Below are 23,186 nucleotides of genomic sequence, written 5' to 3'. Positions count from 1 at the left end.
TCAAAGAAGACTTTGTTACGGAGACCATTCCTTTTAGAAGGGGGAGGCCTGTATATGACGCACAGTCTGAATTTTGTATCACAAGTGGTGACGGAACACGTCATGTGCTCAAAGTGTGTAAAGGAATCCTCGTTGTTGGAATTGAGATTTCTCACACTCAATCCTTTCTTAAACAGAACAGCCAGTCCGCCACCACGTCTGCCTTGTCTAGCATTGTGGAGAATGTCATAGCCTGTTGGTATAAGCTCAGTGAGAATTTGGTCATCAACGGTTGAGCCCAGCCAAGTCTCCGTTATCGCTAGAATATCGATATCCCGAGATAGACAATGACTTGTTCTTCACCGAGCGACAATTCAGCAATACTAAATTAAGCAAGACGGCGGGCTTTTGCTGACTCTCCGTCGTTGGTTTGATGACAACAAAGTTCTCGCGCGATATAGATATTATTGGTTTCCACCCGTTAACATCGCAGCGCGGCTGCACAATGGTTCTGATGACTGATACCTCTGCTGTTGCTGCAGCATGTCCAGACAAGGGTGGTTGAGATGTTGACATATCATTTGTGGTGATAACTTTTATTCCTCAAACCTATGAAAATAAGCCTGTCTGTGTCATTTATAAATCATTATCATTTTAAAGTATATATTGATATGTATTACATTAATGTGAAGTAGAATTTAAACAAAATTCTCCATTCTTAAAGCAATCCTTCAGGAGCTGACAAATTTTCTTGAATAATTTTGAGCCCCTGTTTTATTATTATAAGATACCAAATCTGGTCATTTAAAATATTTTCAGTCAGTTTTGGGGAAAAGTTTTTGGTGTCATGTTATCTAACACATAAAGCTTAGCAGACCACATGAGCTTAAATTAAACACAATGAAATTGTTTTGATTTCACTATTAACAAAGATAAGGAAGCATTTACTCAATCTACTCAATATTCAATTAAATGTACAAAACATTGATACCAATAAGAAAAATGAGATGCTGAGACATAAAACTTGTTATCAAAATATGAAATCTCTGCAATCACAAGTTTATTGTTTATTATTCATTTAAACACAATAAGTTGATAAGTTGTACAACTCATCAGACAAAATGTTTTTATTAAACAGCACAACTTCATGAGAAAAAATATACGTGTATTAAAAAACAATTTCTAATTTTAAACTCCAGGTTCTTATAGCTATTGCTTTTTCCTGTTGATCCAACTTCCAAAAACTTTAGCAATGTTTTTCAGTCCTGTCCAAGGCAAAGTCACAATTCCTTTCATGGCTCCTAAAATCTTTGTGTACTTTCTTTCACTCGGCAATCCTTTCCACATCCCCTTTTCTTTGTTACTTGCAATGCTTTCCAGTGCTATAAGTTTATCAAGTAACTGTGACTGTTCAAGAGACAACTTGGACATATCCTGTTGAAAATCATAGGATACCTTACACAGTCCTTGTGCCACTAGCTCTTCATTCACACATTTTCTTCTGCAAACCTGACAGAAACAGAGAAGAAATATCAAACTAACAGTTGTGATCCTCACTTACACAATACCTGACAAACTATTAATCAATTCCCAGCATCTTATTGATTATGTGACTATATTTCACATTTTTACATAAACACATAATTATCCACTTATTACAATAAATAGTTCAGAAAAAGAGACTGAATGTACACCTGAATGTTTAAAAAAGGAGGTACACAACTAATAGTTTCATGCTTATTCATACACCAAAACAAATTTTGTATTTTTGTTACAGTAAAAGCATATACTTTTGTATATTTTTTTTCAAAATGTTACTTATTCATTAACACTTGATTTTCGAAGATAACTATACATGTAGCTCAATAAATCTACTTATACTACAAGATACTTTTAACATTTTATGGATATATGAATTCAGAGATTAAAAGCACCAACAAAAACATTGAAAATAAATCCACCGGAAAAAATGTATTTTATGCATTTTATACATTGAAAACTTTTTATGTTATATCTATTATACCTTGGGTATATAAACAGCTGCCACAACTGAATCTTCCCATGGATGTGACTTTTCCTGAATTTGTAAGGGCTGAAACAAGACCTTTTTCCCCAATATATTACTTCTTAACCACTGCTGGCCAAGAGGTGACACAGATACGTACGCCAGCTCTACAGAAAGTGATTTAGTTTCTGAAAAAACAAATGTACAACATCCATCTTTATCTGATCTAACCTCCAGAACAAATGTATATTATGGAGATAAACAAGATAAACACTAACAAATCAATCCTATTGACAGACATATATATCCTGTGCATAAGCAACTTAAAATCATCATATAGGTTTGTTAATTGTAGCACCTAAAATCCATCATAATTATCAAGACAAATTCATCTTTTGATTTATTTCACCATGATTTTTGACAAGATGACATTGGGACTTTTTCAGTTAATTTCTCACTTCATTAAAACCAACATTCCTTCATGTCATTAAATATTCGAAAAAAATCATTCTCCCACAGCTATATTTGTAAGAACTTGTGTCCCTAGCAGAGCAACATTTTGGGATAATTCTTCTGCTCATATTGAACTTTGATTGTTTTCTTAATATCAAAGGTAATGCTATTGGTAAATGAAGCTATCTCATGAACGAAAGCCTACAAATAATTTGCCCATGTATACAGCTAATAAGCCCACCCATACTGCTATGCCCACCTATATTTGCTAAAAAGCCCTTCCATACATATACTGCTAATAAAATACCAGTAATATTTCCAAGCATATTGGTAATAAGCACACCTATATATATTACTGTTCTATAAAGTACACATCAATCATATGACATTGTCTCACAATAAGCCTTTTCATCAAGTCAGAAGTTGCATGTTGATCCCCTGGGCTTATTGCAAACAAATATATATCTCCCACAGCAGATCTATTTTGGTCTCTCTTGAATGTCGCCTTGGAAAAAGACATGTAAGATAACCCTGGATTCTGCAGTTGCCCCGCTTTTAGTCACCTACTAATTTCATCCTGTGAAATACAGCAAACCCTTTTCTTGGGCTCTTTAAAATTCCCTAAACAGATGGTATTGTAGTAAAAACCCTCAATCTGCAGGGAGTGCCCCACTATCAGTCTCCTCTTATAATACGCAGCGATACAGCAAGTATGTTCCTTCCCATCTCCTCAATTGGTCACAATAGAATATCTGTTTCCCACATATATCAACATTATAATGATAACAGCAATTATCATGTCTTTCAGCAAGACTATAAATACATTAATTATTGGATATTTCTATAACTTTATGGTTAATTTGTGAGTCTAGTTTTGTTTTAGATCTTACTTTGAGTATGTATGTTAACTATATTGCAGTATCAATACAGGTAATGTGAACTTATTTTCTTTTAAGAAGCTGACCTGAGGAAAAATCTATGTTGTTGAGCCTCATTTGTATCACTTAAAAGTCCATTTTTCTTGCAATATAATACCAACATCACTTACTATAAAAGTGTTGAAGCCATCTTGGTTTGATTGTTAACAGGGGTTTGTGATCAATGTGGAGAATGCCATTAACACCAAATGAAGCTACTCGTCCTCTTAGATGAACACCATTCTTTATAAAATGTTTTGGGATGTCTTTTGCAGTGGAGAACACATCTGTCTGATATCAAAAATCCTTAGATGATGTTATATTAAATACAAAAATATATATTGACAATAAATCATGTTTCAAATTGCTTTCCTTAGAAAGACATATCAAAGTTGGATACAATCAAGTGGCTTAATGTCCAGTGAATCAAGCTGTGTCAGGTAAAATAGTGTAAACAAGTTTGTCCTCGTTTACAAAAGATTCTTAAAGAACAATCAGATTGCCATTCTCAATAATGATTTCATTTAATTTCAGTCACTAATTATTCACAAGAAATGGAATATTAAAAAGGATCTTTTTATGAAAATATCTGAGTATGAATGATTATGGTTTATCTACATCATGTTCATATTCCTGGTGTAGTACTGACCTGTAATGCATTGTTAGAGTATAGATTGACCTAAGAACAAAATCTTTTGGAAAGGAAATGCATTGCATCTTAAGGGAGCTTTCCTCATAAAGACAGCAACAGGTGTACAGAGCCAGCAACAAAGAGTGTAACATGCAGTCATACTTACTGCGTGTATGCCGCGCAGTACAAGGACCAATCCAACCGATCCAACACCATAGGCTACCCACTGTGTAGAATAAGTTAAAACTGATCATGATTTCAGTCAGTTTCATAATTTTTGGTCCATTTATGAAATACTGGACAGGAATCAGAACCATCAGAATTAGGGCATGTAAACATGGAAGTATTTGACTGTTGAATTATTTGTGAAATACAGAATTAACAAACTTTCTGCAGAAGTTGTTGATTTTTTGGTTTAGTCATAAAATAGCCTAAGAAGGAAATTCACAGTTTGAACAAGATTATTATGCTAAATCCTACATTTTGCTATATCACACCAACCTTAACCATATCATGCCTACCTTAGCCATACCATTGTTATAATTATTGCCATATCAGACATGCATTAGCCCTAACAAACCTACCCTAGCAGTATGACTACCTTTTCCATATCACACTTACCTTTGCTTCTCGAATATATCTATCCACAAATGTTGTGATTCTGAACAGAAAGTCGTTTGCTTCATGTCGTTTTTCATGTTCTTCATCTCCTGAGGACATAATCACTGGACAGTAGAATTACAGCTGTGAAATTAAAGAAATTACCTTGGTAATTGACACACAAGGTTTCATTTCCAATCAATGATTCTGATGATGCTTTGATACTGGTATGAATGAAAAGTAAATAGTTATCAATAGTTAAACATGTATTATATAGGAACAAAAGTCCCATGGCCCTTAACAGTAACATGGCCAAAATACAAAGAAAGTGTAAGCACTCTTCACAAAATTCTAAATTAAGTGACAAAAAATAAATGTTCCTGTAATCTTAGGAAATAATTATCTTCCCCAATGACATTTCGGGTAAAACTCGTATATGTAAATGTAAAAGTACATACATTTTAAAGCCTAATTCCTCTATTTCCCATAATGGACATCACCCCTTGGCCCTTGCTGGAGTCACAATACCTTCTATTATATAATTTTTCTTCCCAAAGTGATGTAAACACTTCAGGTTGAGGAAACTGGCATACTAATGAAAAATTCAAAATTAGGGAAAATTAGGTATCACTCTTAACATACAACATGGTGGAAAGCTGTATGTGTTGGTTTCTTTGGAAGAAAAGATCGAGGAGAAAGGTTGAGAAAACTCAGAACCTTGTCAGTGGATCAAGTGACTTTAATTTAACAAAATCTATAACTTTACATCTGATTAAGCTACTGACCAATTATTACCCTGGGTCCTATGCTTATTGAATATTTTATCATGTTTGACCTTTGTGACCATGAAATAAGGAAAAGGTCATCCCTCTAAATAAATTCAACAGCCTATCCAACCATATTTGCCAAGAACCATGTCTCTAGAAATTTTGGTCACTAGAAAAAGATGTTCACAGATTTCAACCCACTTGGTCCAAATGAGCTAAACAAAAGGGACAGTGTCATACATTTGAACACATGCACTTTAAAGTTCTCCACCATATCATGCTATTGCTTTAGTTCTTAAAACATCCTTCAAATTACTGAGAAGTTATCTGAAGATTTTAACATATTTCACATTATTTTACTCTAACAAGGAGTGAAGGTTGTTTATGTGAACACATGGGAAAGCCCTTAAGTATGTGTGTGAAGGCCAAGCATCATGACCATCCCAGCATGCTTTAGGCAAAAATACACTTTCGCACCATAAATGTATTTAAAAATTTTAATTTTTTATTTTTTTTTAATCAGAATGTCATTCCCGTTCAAATGATAATTTTATATATGCATGCGTACTTCTGGGTCACGCTAACGAAACAGTACTACTGGTCTCAACTATGTCGGTGGTCGTGAATGTAACGTTAAAACATATATCATATTGAAATAACTGACATAAAGATTTAAGTTGAACAAAGATGTTACTTTCATCTGCCTTCCTGGTATTTACATTATTGTGTGCATCACCTAGTTCTGTACTGTAACCGCTGCGTCAACCATCTTCAGTGTTTACACAGGAAGAGCCAATGCTGTGAATTATAGTGAAAACGGAAAATGCATATCAGTATCCGGTTAAAGTTTCTGATTTATGATATATGAAGATCAAGGGAGTTGTCTGAAACACTGCATTCTCTTTCAATGGTATTTCATTTTAAAATTCCCAAACTGATTATGGTGTTGTTCTTATCTAGAAATCTGTCGTCATATCGTCTTTAAAATTATGTGATTTGTGAATTTCCGGTTGGCATCAGTAAAGCGTTTTAGCTAGATCTCAGAGACGCTTAAATTTGAAAAAGAAAGTAGGATGACCTCAAAGACGGTATCAACACACGACGATGCAGTTTTGAATCGCATATTTAACCCAAATCTCCCATATGGTGATGTTGTCAACGAAACTGACGAAGAACATGCACCATACCTAGGTAACGCATCATTAAACGGAACGAATAAATTTCTTTTAGCCCTTGATGACAAGGACAGGTAACTGACGTCATAACACGTCGTCTCGACATCGGTTTCGAACCGTTATGTATTTTTGGGACAACAATTTTGTCGAGCCGTATCACGAGTTACTGACCTGCATGACCTCGCACTCTGATAATTTTGGTTGCTGTTAAATGTTACACATCAAGAAAGAATAACAAGTTTTGATTTAAACCATTCGCCATACAATAACAACAAAACTTGTTCTATATTTCGCAAGATTCTAACATAACATCGACACATACACATGAACCGATGCATCATCATCACATGGTCATGATCATCATCTTCTTCTTCTTCTTCTTCTTCTTCTTCTCCTCCTCCTCCTCCTCCTCCCCCCTCCTCCTCCTCTTCTTCTTCTTCTTCTTCTTCTTCTTCTTCTTCTTCTTCTTCTTCAGGCAGTGGTTTGGTGGCACAATTGAAACACACTTGCCGTTCGCGGTTCGATTCACTGAAGGGATAAGGTTTTCCTTCCACAGTTAGACCCCTTGCATGCATACAGCAAGATATTGATATGCTGAAATAATCAAGTTTCCATATGTAAATAAGTCCTGCACATACAATCATACAACATAAAGACAGACAAAGAAGAACAAAAGACAACATTATCCCTGCACCCTGAAAAGAAAGACGCACAATCATAAATATATGTTAATATTGCAACAAGTTAAATTTCTATTTGTTGTCTTTAATCGTTCCATACATGGTATCAAAATTGAGAACTTCTACTAGCTTGATGCCTGTACAAAGGTTTGAGTAATAGGTAATTACCATGAACAGTTTAAGAGAACTAGTCTGAAAAAAACTGAACTTTGTGATTTGGCCTATCTGTTTCTATGGTAACAGGAAAAAGTATTTAAATGGTGAACTTCCCCATAGTAAAAGATACTACTAGCTTAATAAGAGTGAAAAGTTTTGAGCAATTATTTTAAATGGCTTTAGAGCATTGGGCCAGAAAAAACTTAATTTTGTTATGAGGGTTATCTGTTTCCATGGTAACAGAAAATGTATGAATAGAGTTTTTGACAACATATCTAGACTATAAAAATTGATAAAAAAGATCGTCAAAATAAATGTACAAGAGTTTCCCTTTCAGTGTTATAGAGATTGCAGAGAGGACTATCTGTCATCTTTGCTTTAAAAATTAAATAAGTTTGTAGTCAAAATATGGTGAAGGATAATGTAGTTTTAGTCAGATTTGTTAAGGCGGTGCTTGCATGTTTAACCAGTTTTCATTATTAAATCAGAATGTTCTCACCCACTGTGTTTTTTTCTCTTTGCTATTGAAAGTTTTCACTCTGTTAATTAACAAATCATAAAATGCTTTAGAACTTTAAAGTTTTTTAAAATGTTGACTTGTCTTGGTAGAAAAAAAAGAGGGTTAAGTTGTAAACATCGCTGAGACTATTCTGTTATACATTGTAATTCAGAAAATCAATATAAATATATATATTTAAATGAATTTGTCATTCTCATCTCATAAATGTCACCAATATTACACTGAGTGCCACCATCCCACCATAGCCGGCAGTTTAGTTTAGTGTAGGTTTAGTTTAGTTTAACTTTATTGGCAAGTAGAACTAAAGAATTTAGTCTACAGGTAGAAATGTACTGCACTTAAGACAGGTAATGGGGGAATACACCCATTATTTAACTCAATAAGATTTTATAAGCTTGAAATCCGATGGGAATGATGCTAAAAAATTCATATTTACAGGATTGATCTAAACGACTTTTAATAATGTTTTCTAAATATACATACATATATGTAAATTTACCTAGCTTATTGAATACCTGTATATAATACTATCAATAGAGGCCACTCAAGGTACCATGTCTTTATAAACAGGTGGTCTTTGTATAAAGGAATTCTCAGACAGATACAACAGCACTAACATCTAATATTTCAGAGGAAATAGAGACAGATGATGTGAAAGAAGCAAAGCTCTATGAGGCAGAAGGTGTTGATGCTGCTGAGGCAGGCGACCTTGAGCTTTCACTGAACAAGTTTACACTGGCCATACAGGTGTGTCCGACCCGTGGGTCTGGATACAACAACAGAGCCCAGGCCCTCAGACTTAAGGGAGATATACAAGGTCAGTGCTTCAGATTGATGTGTTACCTATTTATAGGCTGATAAAGAAATCTCGTTCAATGCAAATTGATATTGCTATTTTGAGAGAGGAATCCCAAAATTCCATTTGGATATCCTTGCCTCCTAAAGTTTTTAGTGTTGCACTCTCAGTTTCAGGATTACCCAACAACGAAAGAGATCAACATACAACTCTCATAAAGGCAACAATCAAGTTTTTTTCACTATGGATCAGAAAAACGAAGGAGAAGTGTTTTATTATAATTGCATAATTATATAGGTTTTACCTTCAGTTTTAAATGTTCATGCTGAGTTTTAGAAATGACCAGGGAACATCAAGCAACAGGTTGCCAAAATTTAAAAGTTATTTTTGTTTCTGACAGAAAATGCTTTATAGATACTTTTGTTACCTTACATATAGTTACCACTATCTTTTAGAAGGTATATTCAGAATATTTTTTAGCATATATTGGTCTCCATTTGTCATTGTGGTTACCACATTCACACATAAGAAGTATAGGTCAAAATCAGAGTTAATGAAAATTGTATGATGGTGAGTGCTCTCTATATAATCTGTTTCTAAAAGGAAACAAAGTTACATGCAGTCAATAGTCATAAAACAACCCATGTGAATATCATAGTATAGTTACCTTGTATGTTACAGGTGCTCTGCAGGATCTGAACAAGGCTATCGAATTAAGTGAGGGCCAGGGATCTGCTGCTTGTCAGGCATATACACAACGGGGACTCATTTTCAAACTTGAAGGTATGTTACTTTTTAATTTTGACTTTAAGTTCTGTAGTGAAATGATTTTATTTCCAAATGTAATGGTGAAATTGTAAATAGAATCAGTTAAGTTAACATGCCTCATGTATCTCTGGTTTACATGATAGTATAATGGTTTCTGTTGGTAGTGTCATGTCATCATGTCTTGTGGAATGGTAGAGGCTGTAAGAATAAGTACTTTGTACTTTTTAGCTCACTTAAAATCCAACTCCACCTGTTGGGATGATCGGATTTTACCAAATTTGGTCTGAAGCAATAAGGGAAATAAGGCAAATTCTTAAAAATCCCACTTCTCCCGCTGGAATGATTTGATCTGAAGTATGAATGGTTTGGTTGACCCCCAAGGGAGAAGGGGTTTGGGTCCAATAGGAAAATAGATACGTTGTGTGTAGTGTGCTTAGATATTCCGAATTCCTTTTCCTTTAGTTTTAATGAAGCCAAGCGAAACAGGCCCTATGGGTCTCTTGGTTTTTAACAATAGTGTTAAAAAATTAAGATTTCATATAGACTATTATGACTCCTGATTGGCTGGGGCAAAATTTCTAATCTCAAAAGTTCATGTTATTAGTTTCTTTCACTAAGTAATGCCAACTGTTGTTACATAGAAAAAGGACTTTTTTACACAGCTGTTTTCTTATTGCTGTTTAATTGTTAGTTAACAAATAGTAAATATTGCCCATGTCTATCATTTGGTGTCCATTTATACAAAACATATATTTCATGAAAGTTTGATTCTCTGTGAAAATTTTTTTCAGGGTATTTAATTTCATGATTAGTCTATATTTATCGAATGCAAATATAATGAATTCATTCCCCCACAACTGTTACCGAGTATTCAGTATATTGGTGATAACCTGCTTATACAGAGCTTTTTTTATAAGAAATGTTGTTGCTGATTCAAATGTTTTTTGTTAAAGGGGAGGATGAGAAGGCTTTGGAAGATTTCAAGAGGGCTGCTGCTTTAGGAGGACAATTTGCCAAGCAACAGGTGGTTGCCATGAACCCTTATGCTGCTCTCTGTAATCAGATGTTGTCAGAGGTCATGCGCAAAGTCAAGGGTGGAGAGATGTGAAATCATTTATTTGTATCATATATTTTGCCTTCATACATCTTGTTTTACTTGTGTTTTTGTTGGGATATTTTGTTACAGAATGTAAACATATGTCTTCTAAATTGTACAAAGATCTACACAAAATAACTTAAGGAGAATTTAGAAATATTATTGAATATTGTATTTAAATACTACTTGTTTTCAATTTTAATTAAAGTCATGTTGCTGTATTCATCACAATTTTGTTCATTTGGAATTGTCTTCAAGTCTAAATACTTTCTAACCTCTATGGCCATTAATTTTATTAACTAAAAAGTTCATTAATAAAATTTGTGCAATCAGTGATATATAGTGTTACAATCCCATTTTTCATTAAACCAAGCTGTGATCGAATCTCATTCACTAAACAATGGAAAAAAGTTTTGGAACAAATGAGCTAGTTACTGCCTTATTAGCAGGGAAACAGCTATACGAATCAGAAACTAATTTTATTTATAGCTAGCTGTGATGTACTGATAGAGAGATGTGGATCTTACTAACAGGGAGATGTGGATTGTACTGATAGGGAGCTGTGGATCATACTAACAGAGAGATGTGGATTGTACTGATAGGGAGCTTTGGGATTGTACTGATAGGGAGCTGTGGGATTGTATGGATAGAAATGCTGTGGGATTGTACTGATAGGGAGCTGTGGGATTGCACTGATAGGGAGATGTGGATTGTACTGATAGGGAGCTGTGGGATTGTACTGTTAGCAAGCTGTGGGATTGCACTGATAGGGAGATGTGGATTGTACTGATAGGGAGCTGTGGGATTGTACTGATAGGGAGTTGTGGGATTGTACGGATAGGGAGCTGTGGGATTGTACGGATAGGGAGCTGTAGGATTGTACTGATAGGGAGATGTGGATTCTACGGATAGGGAGCTGTGGGTTTGCACTAATAGGGAGCTGTGGAATTGTACTGAAAGCGAGCTGTGTGATTGTACTGATGGGAAGCTGTGGGATTGTACTGATAGCGAGCTGTGGGATTGTGCAGATAGCGAGCTGTGGGATCGTACTGATAGGGAACTGTGTGATTGTACTGATAGGGAGCTGTGGGTTTGTACTGATAGGGAGCAGTGGGATTGTACTGATAGTGAGCTGTGATATTGTACTGATAGGGAGCCGTGGGATTGTACTGATATAGAGTTGTGGGATTGTACTGATAGGGAGCTGTGGGATTGTACGGATAGCGAGCTATGTGATTGAACTGATAGGGAGCTGTGGGATTGTACGGATAGGGAGCTGTGGGATTGTACTGTTAGCGAGCTGTGGGATTGTACTGATAATGAGCTGTGATATTGTACTGATAGGGAGCCGTGGGATTGTACTGATATAGAGTTGTGGGATTGTACTGATAGGGAGCTGTGGGATTGTACGGATAGCGAGCTATGTGATTGTACTGATAGGGAGCTGTGGGATTGTACGGATAGGGAGCTGTGGGATTGTACTGTTAGCAAGCTGTGGGATTGTACGGATAGGGAGCTGTGGGATTGTACTGTTAGCAAGCTGTGGGATTGTACTGATAGGGAGCTGTGGGATTGTATGGATAGTGAGCTGTGGGATTGTACAGGTAGCGATCTGTGTGATTGTACTGATAGGGAGCTGTGGGATTGTACTGATAGGTAGCTGTGGGATTGAACGGATAGGGAGCGGTGGGATTGTACTGATAGCGAGCTGTGGGATTGTACTGATGGGAAGCAGTGGGATTGTACTGATAGCGAGCTGTGGGGTCGTACTGATAGGGAACTGTGTGATTGTACTGATAGGGAGCTTTGGGTTTGTACTGATAGGGAGCAGTGGGATTGTACTGATAGTGAGCTGTGATATTGTACTGATAGGGAGCTGAGGGAATGTACTGATAGCGAGCCGTGGGATTGTACTGATATAGAGTTGTGGGATTGTACTGATAGGGAGCTGTGGGATTGTACTGATAGGGAGCTGTGGGATTGTACGCATAGCGAGCTATGTGATTGTACTGATAGGGAGCTATGGGATTGTACAGATAGGGAGCTGTGGGATTGTACTGTTAGCGAGCTGTGGGATTGTACGGATAGGGAGCTGTGGGATTGTACTGATAGTGAGCTGTGATATTGTACTGATAGGGAGCTGAGGGAATGTACTGATAGCGAGCCGTGGGATTGTACTGATATAGAGTTGTGGGATTGTACTGATAGGGAGCTGTGGGATTGTACGCATAGCGAGCTATGTGATTGTACTGATAGGGAGCTGTGGGATTGTACATATAGGGAGCTGTGGGATTGTACTGTTAGCGAGCTGTGGGATTGTACTGATAGGGAGCTGTGGGATTGTACTGATAGCAAGCTGTGGGATTGTACTGACAGGGAGCTGTGATATTGTACTGATAGGGAGCTGTGGGATTGTACTGACAGGGAGCTGTGGGATTGTACTGATAGGGAGCTGTGGGATTGTACGGATAGCGAGCTGTGGGATTGTACTGATAGGGAGCTGTGGGATTGTACTGATAGGGAGCTGTGTGATTGTACTGATAGGGAGCTGTGGGATTGTACTGACAGGGAGCTGTGGGATTGTACTGATAGGGAGCTGTGGGATTGTACTGACAGGGAGCTGTGGGATTGTACTGATAGCGAGCTGTGGGATTGTACTGATAGGGAGCTGTGGGATTGTACTGATAGTGAGCTGTGGAATTGTGCTGATAAGGAGCGGTGGGATTGTTTTGTTAAGGATATCTGTCTTGTACTGATTTTGAGTTTTGGGTCGTTATTCCATGCGGGAGTAAAACCGTATTCATGCTTTTTGCTTCATTTTGTACTTTACACCACTTGTATGATCCTACACTACTCAAGATAGAATATAAGACTGAAGTGTGGCGTTTCGGTACAACACTGCCACCTTGGTAAATTTTTGTCGTGAAGGGTGTAACCACAGATGTAACAGTACATTGTTGTCATCTTCTGCACGTTTTTACCGTAATTTTTTACTATTTCGTCACACTCTTTTCTGCTTTAGTGTACAACTAATATAATAGTACAGTCGAAGAAATCGGTCGATTCGGTACCATCTCGTACACTAGTACTGTTCGTTAATGCTTAAATTACGGTTCACGCTGGTCGTTTGGCTCTTGAAGGCAACAGTGTTGCCATTGGAATGTCACACTTAGACATTATATTGGGTGTGTTATAAGAACATCAATTCTATCGACATTATACATATATACTATACGCTGATCCAGCTCGCGCCAGTAGCTACCCCAACTATAGGGCCGCTGATTCTATTCTGCTTTCAATTGGAGAATAATGTTCAGGCCATAGATTGCGCGTGACTTCTGTCAACCATTATAGTCTTATTACAAAGTCGTCTGACTTCTTAACATGCATGTAAGTACGTTTCATCATGTAGTTGTACACAGAACTATCCTGTATGTTCAGTCCTTGAGTCTACATTGTTATACCATATTATCCTGCTCCATACCAATACACAAGTATATGGCGATTACTAGAGAATTCAGATTCCATAGTTCATAACGTCTACGTGACTGCATAATACATAAAAACAGCCCGGTACCATATCAACCTTCTATCATTTCGTAACAGGATGAAGAATACCAAATCATTTATCGTCTATTCCTCTCCATATACCTGTACTTTACCATTTAGGCAGAGTAATGAAACACTACTAGAGTCAACTTTCACTGCACATGTTAACAAAGTAAATACACACTAACAAACTCATACCCGGTTAAAACACTCCTTCACATTCACACGGACGCCAATAAACAACTAGAAGTAACAATCACACAAAAAAAAGCTGTTGTCCATTTGTCTCGCCAATCTAAATGTACACTGTCTTCCTCGATAGTAGCCAACTACGTCTCTCGACGTTACCTTCCAACCATCGCCACCAAATGCCTTTGCACCGCCAGCAACATTTGCACCACCTTGCGCCATCTTCTTCCACCATCACTGATTTCCCTAGCCCCCAACTTTCGCCACCAACGCAATGCAACCTACCAGGTAGAACTACCTAAGCCATTTTTACTAAATTACTCTACATTGCTTGCATCGCACCAACTTTCGACACCAACGCTACCTTAAAACTGCTTTACTCTGCTACCTTACTCGATCGAACCCTGTCAATCGGTCTAACTCTAGAACACTACGGTTCCCACACTATACAGGCAGCTTATGATTGTCTCTTACTTACATCACAATCATCTTGTACCAGTCAGTTTTGACTAGACCAGTACAGGTTCCAAAGCATGGTTGTGGCTTCCTTCTTTCTTCCTTTACACACAGACTTAATTCCAGTCCGGTGTCAAACTCTTAGAAATACTTCTTTTGTAGGAATTATTGAGGAACTAATCTGATAGGACAAACTTGGCAAAAATCTTCAGAATCCTTCTGTTGGGATGGATGAAGGCACATTTTTGTAGGATGCACGAAGTGTGTCAGATTCATCATTGACGCGAGTGAAATAAATTTTGTACAAAGATATGTCTGGGCTCCATCTGAGCCTTAAGATGGGGATATTTAGCCAATTCAATGAAATCATTGAATATTGTCCAAATTTGGTATGGAGTATACTTTGGGAAAGCGGAAGAAACTTTTATAAAACGTTGGACTTGTGTGCCCCTTGGCCGAAGGCAGGTGAGACCAGACAGGTTTGACTGAGCAATTTTATAAATCATTTCTTGTTTGTTTGGATGGAAGGGAGGGGTAAGGATTGCTTATTGGTTGGGCCAATGAAGTGAAATAGTGTAAATATTTAATATCATTCCGTCTTCTGGTGAAGAATTTTTTGACCAAGTTTTATCTCAAGCATCATCAAATAGAGGGAAATATCCCTTTCATATGAACAGTAGGATTGACCCTTATGGGACAGAGGGACGAGTCTCAATGTGGTAAATAGACAGACCCTACGGACGTCTTGGTTTTTTTCTTTAAATAAATGATTTTTGACAAAAGAAGAAAGACGTTACATTTTGCACTTTTCTTCTTTTGTCAAAAATCATTTTTATTTATAATTTACTCGCATCTCGTCAAATCAAGTTTTTTCCCCGTCCGTTCGTCCGTCCGTCGTTCGTCCGTCCTGCCGTCCTTTCGTGACCTGAGCATAGCTGCATTTAATAAACTAGGATATTGTATTAGTCATACAAAAGCAAGGTGAGGTGTAGCAAACTCAGGGCCCATGACCACTCAGTACAGAGTTATTGCCCTTTGTTAAAATCTTGTGTCATGATCAAAGCTTTCCTTGCATTAAAACTTGGAGGATAAAACTTGGTGTATATTTCACCGAGTGTGTGTAATGATTTGTTTGTAATGTTGTATTTGTTGTTGTCTAAGTCAATGGTAAATGAGGACCTGTAAAACAGCAAGGAAACAACAATATGTTTGAAATGCAGGAACTATTTTCTGTTATTGTTTACGAGAAAAAGGGCGGGACTTAGCTGTCTCTCAACGGCTTTGTCCATGGCATGGCTGTTCCGCTTAAGATGGAGATGACGTCCAGACACCTGCAAACGCCTACATCTACGATTAATTTCATATATCTGAATTTTCATTACTTTAAAGTAAAAAGAAAATATTGTAAATATAAGTATTAATCTTTGATTTTGTTTAGTTTAGGAGCTCATAAATGGAATGAAGAACGAGATAAATTTAGCGTAAACGCTTCGAAAGGTTAATCCTTAAATATACTGCTTTTATGACCAGTACAAAAAGTAAGTTTGAACAATAAAATATAGACTTAGGTTGGTCAAATACAAAAACACTTCAGTTTGGTGACACATTTCCGACTTTAACCCAAAACACGGGATTTCTCAGCTAGGGCTTTTAATATCAATAGAGAAAAAAACTAAAGCAATTAATTACCATAAGGTATAATTTTAAAATGTAGATTTATAAGAATCGTGAACCTTAATTTAATGTAAAATGTAAATCCTTTCAGAGTATTCATCATTTATAAAAATAAAAAAGTTTCATAAAGGAAAGTGGAAAAATGTTAATTTTCCGTATGAAATATACATCGGTCATACTATGAGAAAAATACAAAATGATTACTTATTGTTGATATTAGTAATGAAAGGAACTTGTCATATTGATGGTCGAAGTTCTGGTTGATGACATCTTCATCCAGTTTTGTGGTAAGACTTCCCAAAAGACTGTTAACAACATGTATGGTAGCTAACTATACTCCTCAGTTGGCTCACTGGTCTTTTTCACACACGAGGCTGAACTTATCAAACATGTCACAAACATCTTGTGATTCCTTCAATTTCACTTTCAGTAACGCATTATCTTTTAAAACTTTTTTTTTTTTAGTTGTCCATGGTCATCGCATACACTCACCAGAATTGGAAATCAAAGACACGACAGACTTTTCTACTTCAGCCGCGTATCTCGATCTTTCACTTCAACGAAACCAACAGATTAGCCTGATGATTTCAATCTGGCTACTGTAAATTTTCCATTTTTGGAAAGCAACATATTTGCATCCGCAACTTTCATTCTGTGTTATTAGATAGTCTAGGGCATGCTCTCAATCACACGATTTCTGTACAAGATGTTAGCTGACAGACAAACTCAAAATACAGGGTTTCAAGAGATGCAGGCTGGTAAAGGTTATTGTGAAATTGTATGGTCGTTATAATGATCTCATTAGGAAAGTATGCGCTTCCTTTATGCGATATGAATTCGTACATGTTTGGTGTTTCGTCGTGAAGTTGTTGCTTACCGTGCTCTCATTAGGGAACCTGATATTACTTACTTTCACTGAGCAAGATTTACATGGCAGATTTCCATCGATGAAACGGATGACGCTTACCGTCTTCCTGAATACTTAGTCTTATTTCCCTCGTAGTGTATGTTTTCATGAGTCTCCTTATTTTGTTCTGATTTCCCCATAGTTCACGAATTTGTGTTTGAATTAAGATTCTTTCCGCATGTCGACGTTTTCTTTTCACGTATTAAAATAATGCTATGAAAATACAGCTGCAAGCATGTGTTTATTAACAATTGTGTTTTGTGCTATTGAAAATTATTTAGGTCATTGAAATTTTCTTTTTTGAAAATGTGATAATTTCTGTCTTGCTTCATATATACAGAATTTTGAGAACATTGTTTAAATACATTATTCTGATGAATTAGTTTCATTGTTTGAGAATAGTGCCGACTGTTTATACATCAGGATTAATGTAACCCACAACCTAGCCTATCCTAATTCATTGTCATCACTCTATCGCACTTCACTTATTGTGAGAGTCCTTCCAAATGCATATATCCTATGTACGTGTCGGACATTTATTTTAGAAACTGCCAAATTTCAAACATCGTTACTTTGTGCAAAGTATTTTCTAATATCACAAAATTACTTTTTTTAAATATTAGAAATAGATATATTTTCAATAAAATTCCTTCTAATAGCAGGAAATATGGCATATTTTTCTTATATTTCTAAACGGGGATTTTTCTCTCATTTCTTTATATTAAGAATGTGAATTTTGGTAGCGAGAAATCGAAATTTGATATCGTGACTTATTTAATGGTTAAAAAACTCTTTAAGTGGCGACTATGTACAGTATATGGTTTCTTTTCTCGATTCTTTGATATCAGGAAATAAACATAATTTCTTGATATAAAAAAAATCGATTTTTGTTTGTTGTTGTTTTTCAAATTACATCTGGAATTGATATAGTAAAATGGAACCGATTATGACTTATTTTTTGACATAAAAAAGATCTTTTGATGTCAGAAAATCAAATTTTTGATACTTCATTTATAAACAAGTATAGTTAAGGCTGACCGGAAGTAATAATTTCCCTCGACACCGACAAGATGTCCGCCACCACTACCTACTATGTATCGAAAATACTATCAATGTTTTATGGTATGTGTCTGCGGAAAGATATCGTAAGGTTCTGTTGATAAACGAATAACTTAAGGTAAACTTAAATACTTTGAAATAACCGAAAATTTTAATCATCAGACATTTACTAATCAGAAGGACCATAGTCAACAAAACATCACCACGGCTGTTAGAACGTTGTGATTTTAATGAAGACATTTCTTATGGTTACTAAGGGATCAAAGTTGACATTGCAAGTAATCATGTAAACATCAAGTTGACATAGGAAATTTTAATACAATTTTTCATGTGTCTAAATTCACAATGGCAGTTATTTACTTACAAAGACCAAATTTAGAGCATGCAAACCAAAACAGTGGATGCTGGCTAGGAATATTTAAATTAAAATTTAGATTTTTTAAATTCAGTTATCATTTTGTTTTATAATCTTTTCTTTTTTCAGATGAACAGTAGCTGGATGTGTGATTTATTTCGCAGTGATAAAATGATAATATACTTGAAAGCATGGGGTAGATGATGGTGAATTCGAAAACCCCATTAATCAGCCGAGTGACTCAATTTCTTAGTGAATTGCTTCCAAAGTGGAAAAGTTTTAGTTTTAGCGACCAAATGAAGACCAAGAATTTCTATATATGTCTCCTATTCATAGCTGCTACTTCCACCTCCATATGGCTACTGACCAATCCCTCACCAAACCTGCATACCATTGTCACACAGACACACAAACAGATCAACAATATTAAAAACATCCCGACCAACATTAGATCTTCCAATGAAGAAGAATTTAAAGTGGACCATATCTACCTTGATCGACTGGGATTTTATGATAAGGAGGCTAAGGTGGTTGATGGTGAGGTGAAGGAAACTCCCATTATTGGAACTTCGGCATTGCCTGGCAATTACGAAGAAGCCCTGAAGTTTGTTAAATCAACCCAAAAGATTCTGCCTCAACAAAAAATCCTTATTTATGATCTTGGAATCAGTACAACAGAATCTCAACAGGTATGTTATAATCATGTTAGTACAGCTAATTAGTAGGTTGTTTTACACACCTGTCGTATCAGGGTCTAGTACAGCTGATTAGTAGGTTTTTACGCACCTGTCATTTCCGGGTCTAGTACAGCTAATAAGTAGGTTGTTTTTACACACCTGTCATTTCAGGGTCTAGTACAGCTGATAAGTAGGTTGTTTTTACACACCTGTCATTTCAGGGTCCAGTACAGCTGATAAGTAGGTTGTTTTTACACGCCTGTCATTTCAGGGTCTAGTACAGCTGATAAGTAAGTTGTTTTTACACACTTGTCATTTCAGGGTCCAGTACAGCTGATAAGTAGGTTGTTTTTACACACCTGTCATTTCAGGGTCCAGTACAGCTGATAAGTAGGTTGTTTTTACACACCTGTCATTTCAGGGTCCAGTACAGCTGATAAGTAGGTTGTTTTTACGCACCTGTCATTTCAGGGTCCAGTACAGCTGATAAGTAGGTTGTTTTTACGCACCTGTCATTTCAGGGTCCAGTACAGCTGATAAGTAGGTTGTCTTTACGCACCTGTCATTTCAGGGTCCAGTACAGCTGATAAGTAGGTTGTCTTTACGCACCTGTCATTTCAGGGTCCAGTACAGCTGATAAGTAGGTTGTCTTTACACACCTGTCATTTCAGGGTCCAGTACAGCTGATAAGTAGGTTGTCTTTACGCACCTGTCATTTCAGGGTCCAGTACAGCTGATAAGTAGGTTGTCTTTACGCACCTGTCATTTCAGGGTCCAGTACAGCTGATAAGTAGGTTGTCTTTACGCACCTGTCATTTCAGGGTCCAGTACAGCTGATAAGTAGGTTGTTTTTACGCACCTGTCATTTCAGGGTCCAGTACAGCTGATAAGTAGGTTGTTTTTACGCACCTGTCATTTCAGGGTCCAGTACAGCTGATAAGTAGGTTGTTTTTACACACCTGTCATTTCAGGGTCTAGTACAGCTGATAAGTAGGTTGTTTTTACACACCTGTCATTTCAGGGTCTAGTACAGCTGATAAGTAGGTTGTTTTTACACACCTGTCATTTCTGGGTCTGAGGGCATATAGTGTTACTATTGTTTGTCATGATGTGATAACTTTGTTTCTTGTTTCTGCTTATTTATTCTTTTGCAGATTTAGAACTTTGATATGGTATGTATGATAATGATGTCCTCATCAAGTTTCATTACACTTTACAGATGGTTAAATTCTGCAACAAGACAAGGACATGCAGTCTGAAAGTGTTTCCATTTGAAAAATTCCCTTCACATGTGAGATACCTGGATACTAAAAGCTATAGGCCTTTGGCCATACAGGTAGGTAATACATTAGCTAGTGCATTTCATAGGGACATTTCATAGGAAATATTGGAGTTGAGGGCTATACGAAGGGAGGTATTAGAAGTGAGGATATTATCTAGGGAGATATTAGACATTAGGGCCATGTCTAGGGGGATTAGAGGTGAGGATACTATCTAGGGAGATATTATACATTGGGGCCATGTCTAGGGGGATTAGAGGTGAGGATACTATCTAGGGAGATATTATACATTGGGGCCATGTCTATGGGGATTAGAGGTGAGGATACTATCTAGGGAGATATTATACATTGGGGTCATGTCTAGGGGTATTAGAGGTGAGGATATTATCTAGGGAGATATTAGACATTAGGGCCATGTCTAGGGGGATTGGAGGTGAGGATACTATCTAGGGAGATATTATACATTGGGGCCATGTCTAGGGGGATTAGAGGTGAGGATACTATCTAGGGAGATATTAGACATTAGGGCCATGTCTAGGGGAATTAGAGGTGAGGATACTATCTAGGGAGATATTAGACATTGGGGCCATGCCTAGGGGTATTAGAAGTGAGGATACTATCTAGGGAGATATTAGACATTGGGGCCATGTCTAGGGGTATTAGAAGTGAGGATACTATCTAGGGAGATATTAGACATTGGGGCCATGTCCAAGGGTATTAGAAGTGAGGATACTATCTAGGGAGATATTAGACATTGGGGCCATGTCCAGGGGTATTAGAAGTGAGGATACTATCTAGGGAGATATTAGACATTGGGGCCATGTCTAGGGGTATTAGAAGTGAGGATACTATCTAGGGAGATATTAGACATTGGGGCCATGTCCAGGGGTATTAGAAGTGAGGATACTATCTAGGGAGATATTAGACATTGGGGCCATGTCTAGGGGTATTAGAAGTGAGGATACTATCTAAGGAGATATTATACATTTTGGTCATGTCTAGGGATATTAGAGGTGATGATAATATCTAGGGAGATATTAGACATTGGGGTCTAGGGGTATTTTGAGGTGAGGATACTATCGAGGGAGATATTAGACATTGGGGTCATGTCTAGGGGTATTAGAGGTGGGGATAATATCTAGGGAGATATTATACATTGGGGTCATGTCTAGGGGTATTAGAGGTGAGGATACTATCTAGGGAGATATTATACATTGGGGCCATGTCTAGGGGGATTAGAGGTGAGGATACTATCTAGGGAGATATTAGACATTGGGGTCTAGGGGTATTTAGAGGTGAGGATACTATCTAGGGAGATATTAGACATTGGGGCCATGTCCAGGGGTATTAGAAGTGAGGATACTATCTAGGGAGATATTAGACATTGGGGTCATGTCTAGGGGTATTAGAGGTTAGGATACTATCTAGGGAGATATTATACATTGGGGCCATGTCTAGGGGTATTAGAAGTGAGGATACTATCTAGGGTGATATTAGACATTGGGGCCATGTGTAGGGGTATTAGAGGTGAGGATACTATCTAGGGTGATAGTAGACATTGGGACCATGTCTAGGGGGATTAGAGGTGAGGATACTATCTAGGGAGTTATTAGACATTGAGACCATGTCTAGGGGTATTAGAGGTGGGGATAATATCTAGGGAGATATTAGACATTGGGGTCATGTCTAGGGGTATTAGAGGTGAGGATACTATCTAGGGAGATATTATACATTGGGGTCATGTCTAGGGGTATTAGAGGTGGGGATAATGTCTAGGGAGATATTAGACATTGGGGTCATGTCTAGGGGGATTAGAGGTGAGGATACTATCTAGGGAGATATTAGACATTGGGGTCTAGGGGTATTTAGAGGTGAGGATACTATCTAGGGAGATATTAGACATTGGGGCCATGTCTAGGGGTATTAGAAGTGAGGATACTATCTAGGGAGATATTAGACATTGGGGCCATGTCTAGGGGTATTAGAGGTGAGGATACTATCTAGGGAGTTATTAGACATTGAGACCATGTCTAGGGGTATTAGAGGTGGGGATAATATCTAGGGAGATATTAGACATTGGGGTCATGTCTAGGGGGATTAGAGGTGAGGATACTATCTAGGGAGATATTAGACATTGAGACCATGTCTAGGGGTATTAGAGGTGAGGATACTAGGGAGTATTATGTCTAGGTGAGGGATACTATCTAGGGAGATATTAGACATTGGGGAGATATTAGACATTGGGGTCTAGGGGTATTTAGAGGTGAGGATACTATCTAGGGAAATATTAGACATTGGGGCCATGTCCAGGGGTATTAGAGGTGAGGATACTATCTAGGGAGATATTAGACATTGGGGCCATGTGTAGGGGTATTAGAAGTGAGGATACTATCTAGGGTGATATTAGACATTGGGACCATGTCTAGGGGTATTAGAGGTGGGGATAATATCTAGGGAGATATTAGACATTGGGGTCATGTCTAGGGGTATTAGAGGT

At 37.2% G+C, this 23,186-nt stretch overlaps 4 protein-coding genes across 6 annotated transcripts; 2 read left to right on the top strand and 2 right to left on the bottom strand.

Annotated features, from left to right (window-relative positions):
- Positions 1–1,017: 1,017 nt before the first annotated feature.
- Positions 1,018–6,286, bottom strand: LOC132553161 (protein C3orf33-like). Of its 3 annotated transcripts, none has more exons than XM_060217386.1 (6): positions 6,047–6,286; positions 4,607–4,729; positions 4,152–4,211; positions 3,486–3,645; positions 2,003–2,172; positions 1,018–1,488 (listed from the first exon to the last, which is right to left on the bottom strand). In XM_060217386.1, exons 2-6 carry the CDS (start codon positions 4,703–4,705, stop codon positions 1,189–1,191), a joined length of 789 nt encoding a protein of 262 aa, XP_060073369.1. In that variant the 5' UTR covers positions 4,706–4,729; positions 6,047–6,286; the 3' UTR covers positions 1,018–1,188. The 3 variants fall into 3 exon arrangements, with proteins under 3 accessions (XP_060073369.1, XP_060073367.1, XP_060073368.1); XM_060217384.1 differs by having other exon boundaries at positions 6,072–6,286; XM_060217385.1 differs by having other exon boundaries at positions 6,089–6,286.
- Positions 6,287–6,409: 123 nt separating this feature from the next.
- LOC132553162 (tetratricopeptide repeat protein 36 homolog) lies at positions 6,410–10,879 on the top strand. The gene is made up of 4 exons (XM_060217387.1): positions 6,410–6,543; positions 8,515–8,700; positions 9,361–9,462; positions 10,401–10,879. Exons 1-4 carry the CDS (start codon positions 6,426–6,428, stop codon positions 10,553–10,555), a joined length of 561 nt encoding a protein of 186 aa, XP_060073370.1. The 5' UTR covers positions 6,410–6,425; the 3' UTR covers positions 10,556–10,879.
- A 1,196-nt stretch (positions 10,880–12,075) lies between these two features.
- On the bottom strand, positions 12,076–14,503 carry LOC132553160 (DNA-directed RNA polymerase II subunit RPB1-like). Its single transcript, XM_060217383.1, has 4 exons — positions 14,441–14,503; positions 14,008–14,091; positions 12,918–13,248; positions 12,076–12,563 (listed from the first exon to the last, which is right to left on the bottom strand). The coding sequence occupies exons 1-4, from the start codon at positions 14,501–14,503 to the stop codon at positions 12,076–12,078; spliced, it is 966 nt and encodes a 321-aa protein (XP_060073366.1).
- Positions 14,504–18,410: 3,907 nt separating this feature from the next.
- On the top strand, positions 18,411–20,745 carry LOC132553159 (uncharacterized; the record flags this gene model as incomplete). Its single annotated transcript, XM_060217382.1, has 3 exons — positions 18,411–18,495; positions 18,862–19,421; positions 20,629–20,745. Coding segments are annotated over exons 2-3 (606 nt in total), but the record flags the coding sequence as incomplete, so codon positions are not given.
- Between the last annotated feature and the right edge of the window lie 2,441 nt (positions 20,746–23,186).

This window comes from Ylistrum balloti, unplaced genomic scaffold (assembly GCF_031769215.1).
Source record: "Ylistrum balloti isolate Yb309-2 unplaced genomic scaffold, AGI_CSIRO_Ybal_v1 Utg370300, whole genome shotgun sequence".
NCBI lineage: Eukaryota > Metazoa > Mollusca > Bivalvia > Pectinida > Pectinidae > Ylistrum > Ylistrum balloti.
The sequence above is the reverse complement of the archived record's forward strand: the minus strand, read 5'-3'. Positions and strand labels throughout refer to the sequence as shown.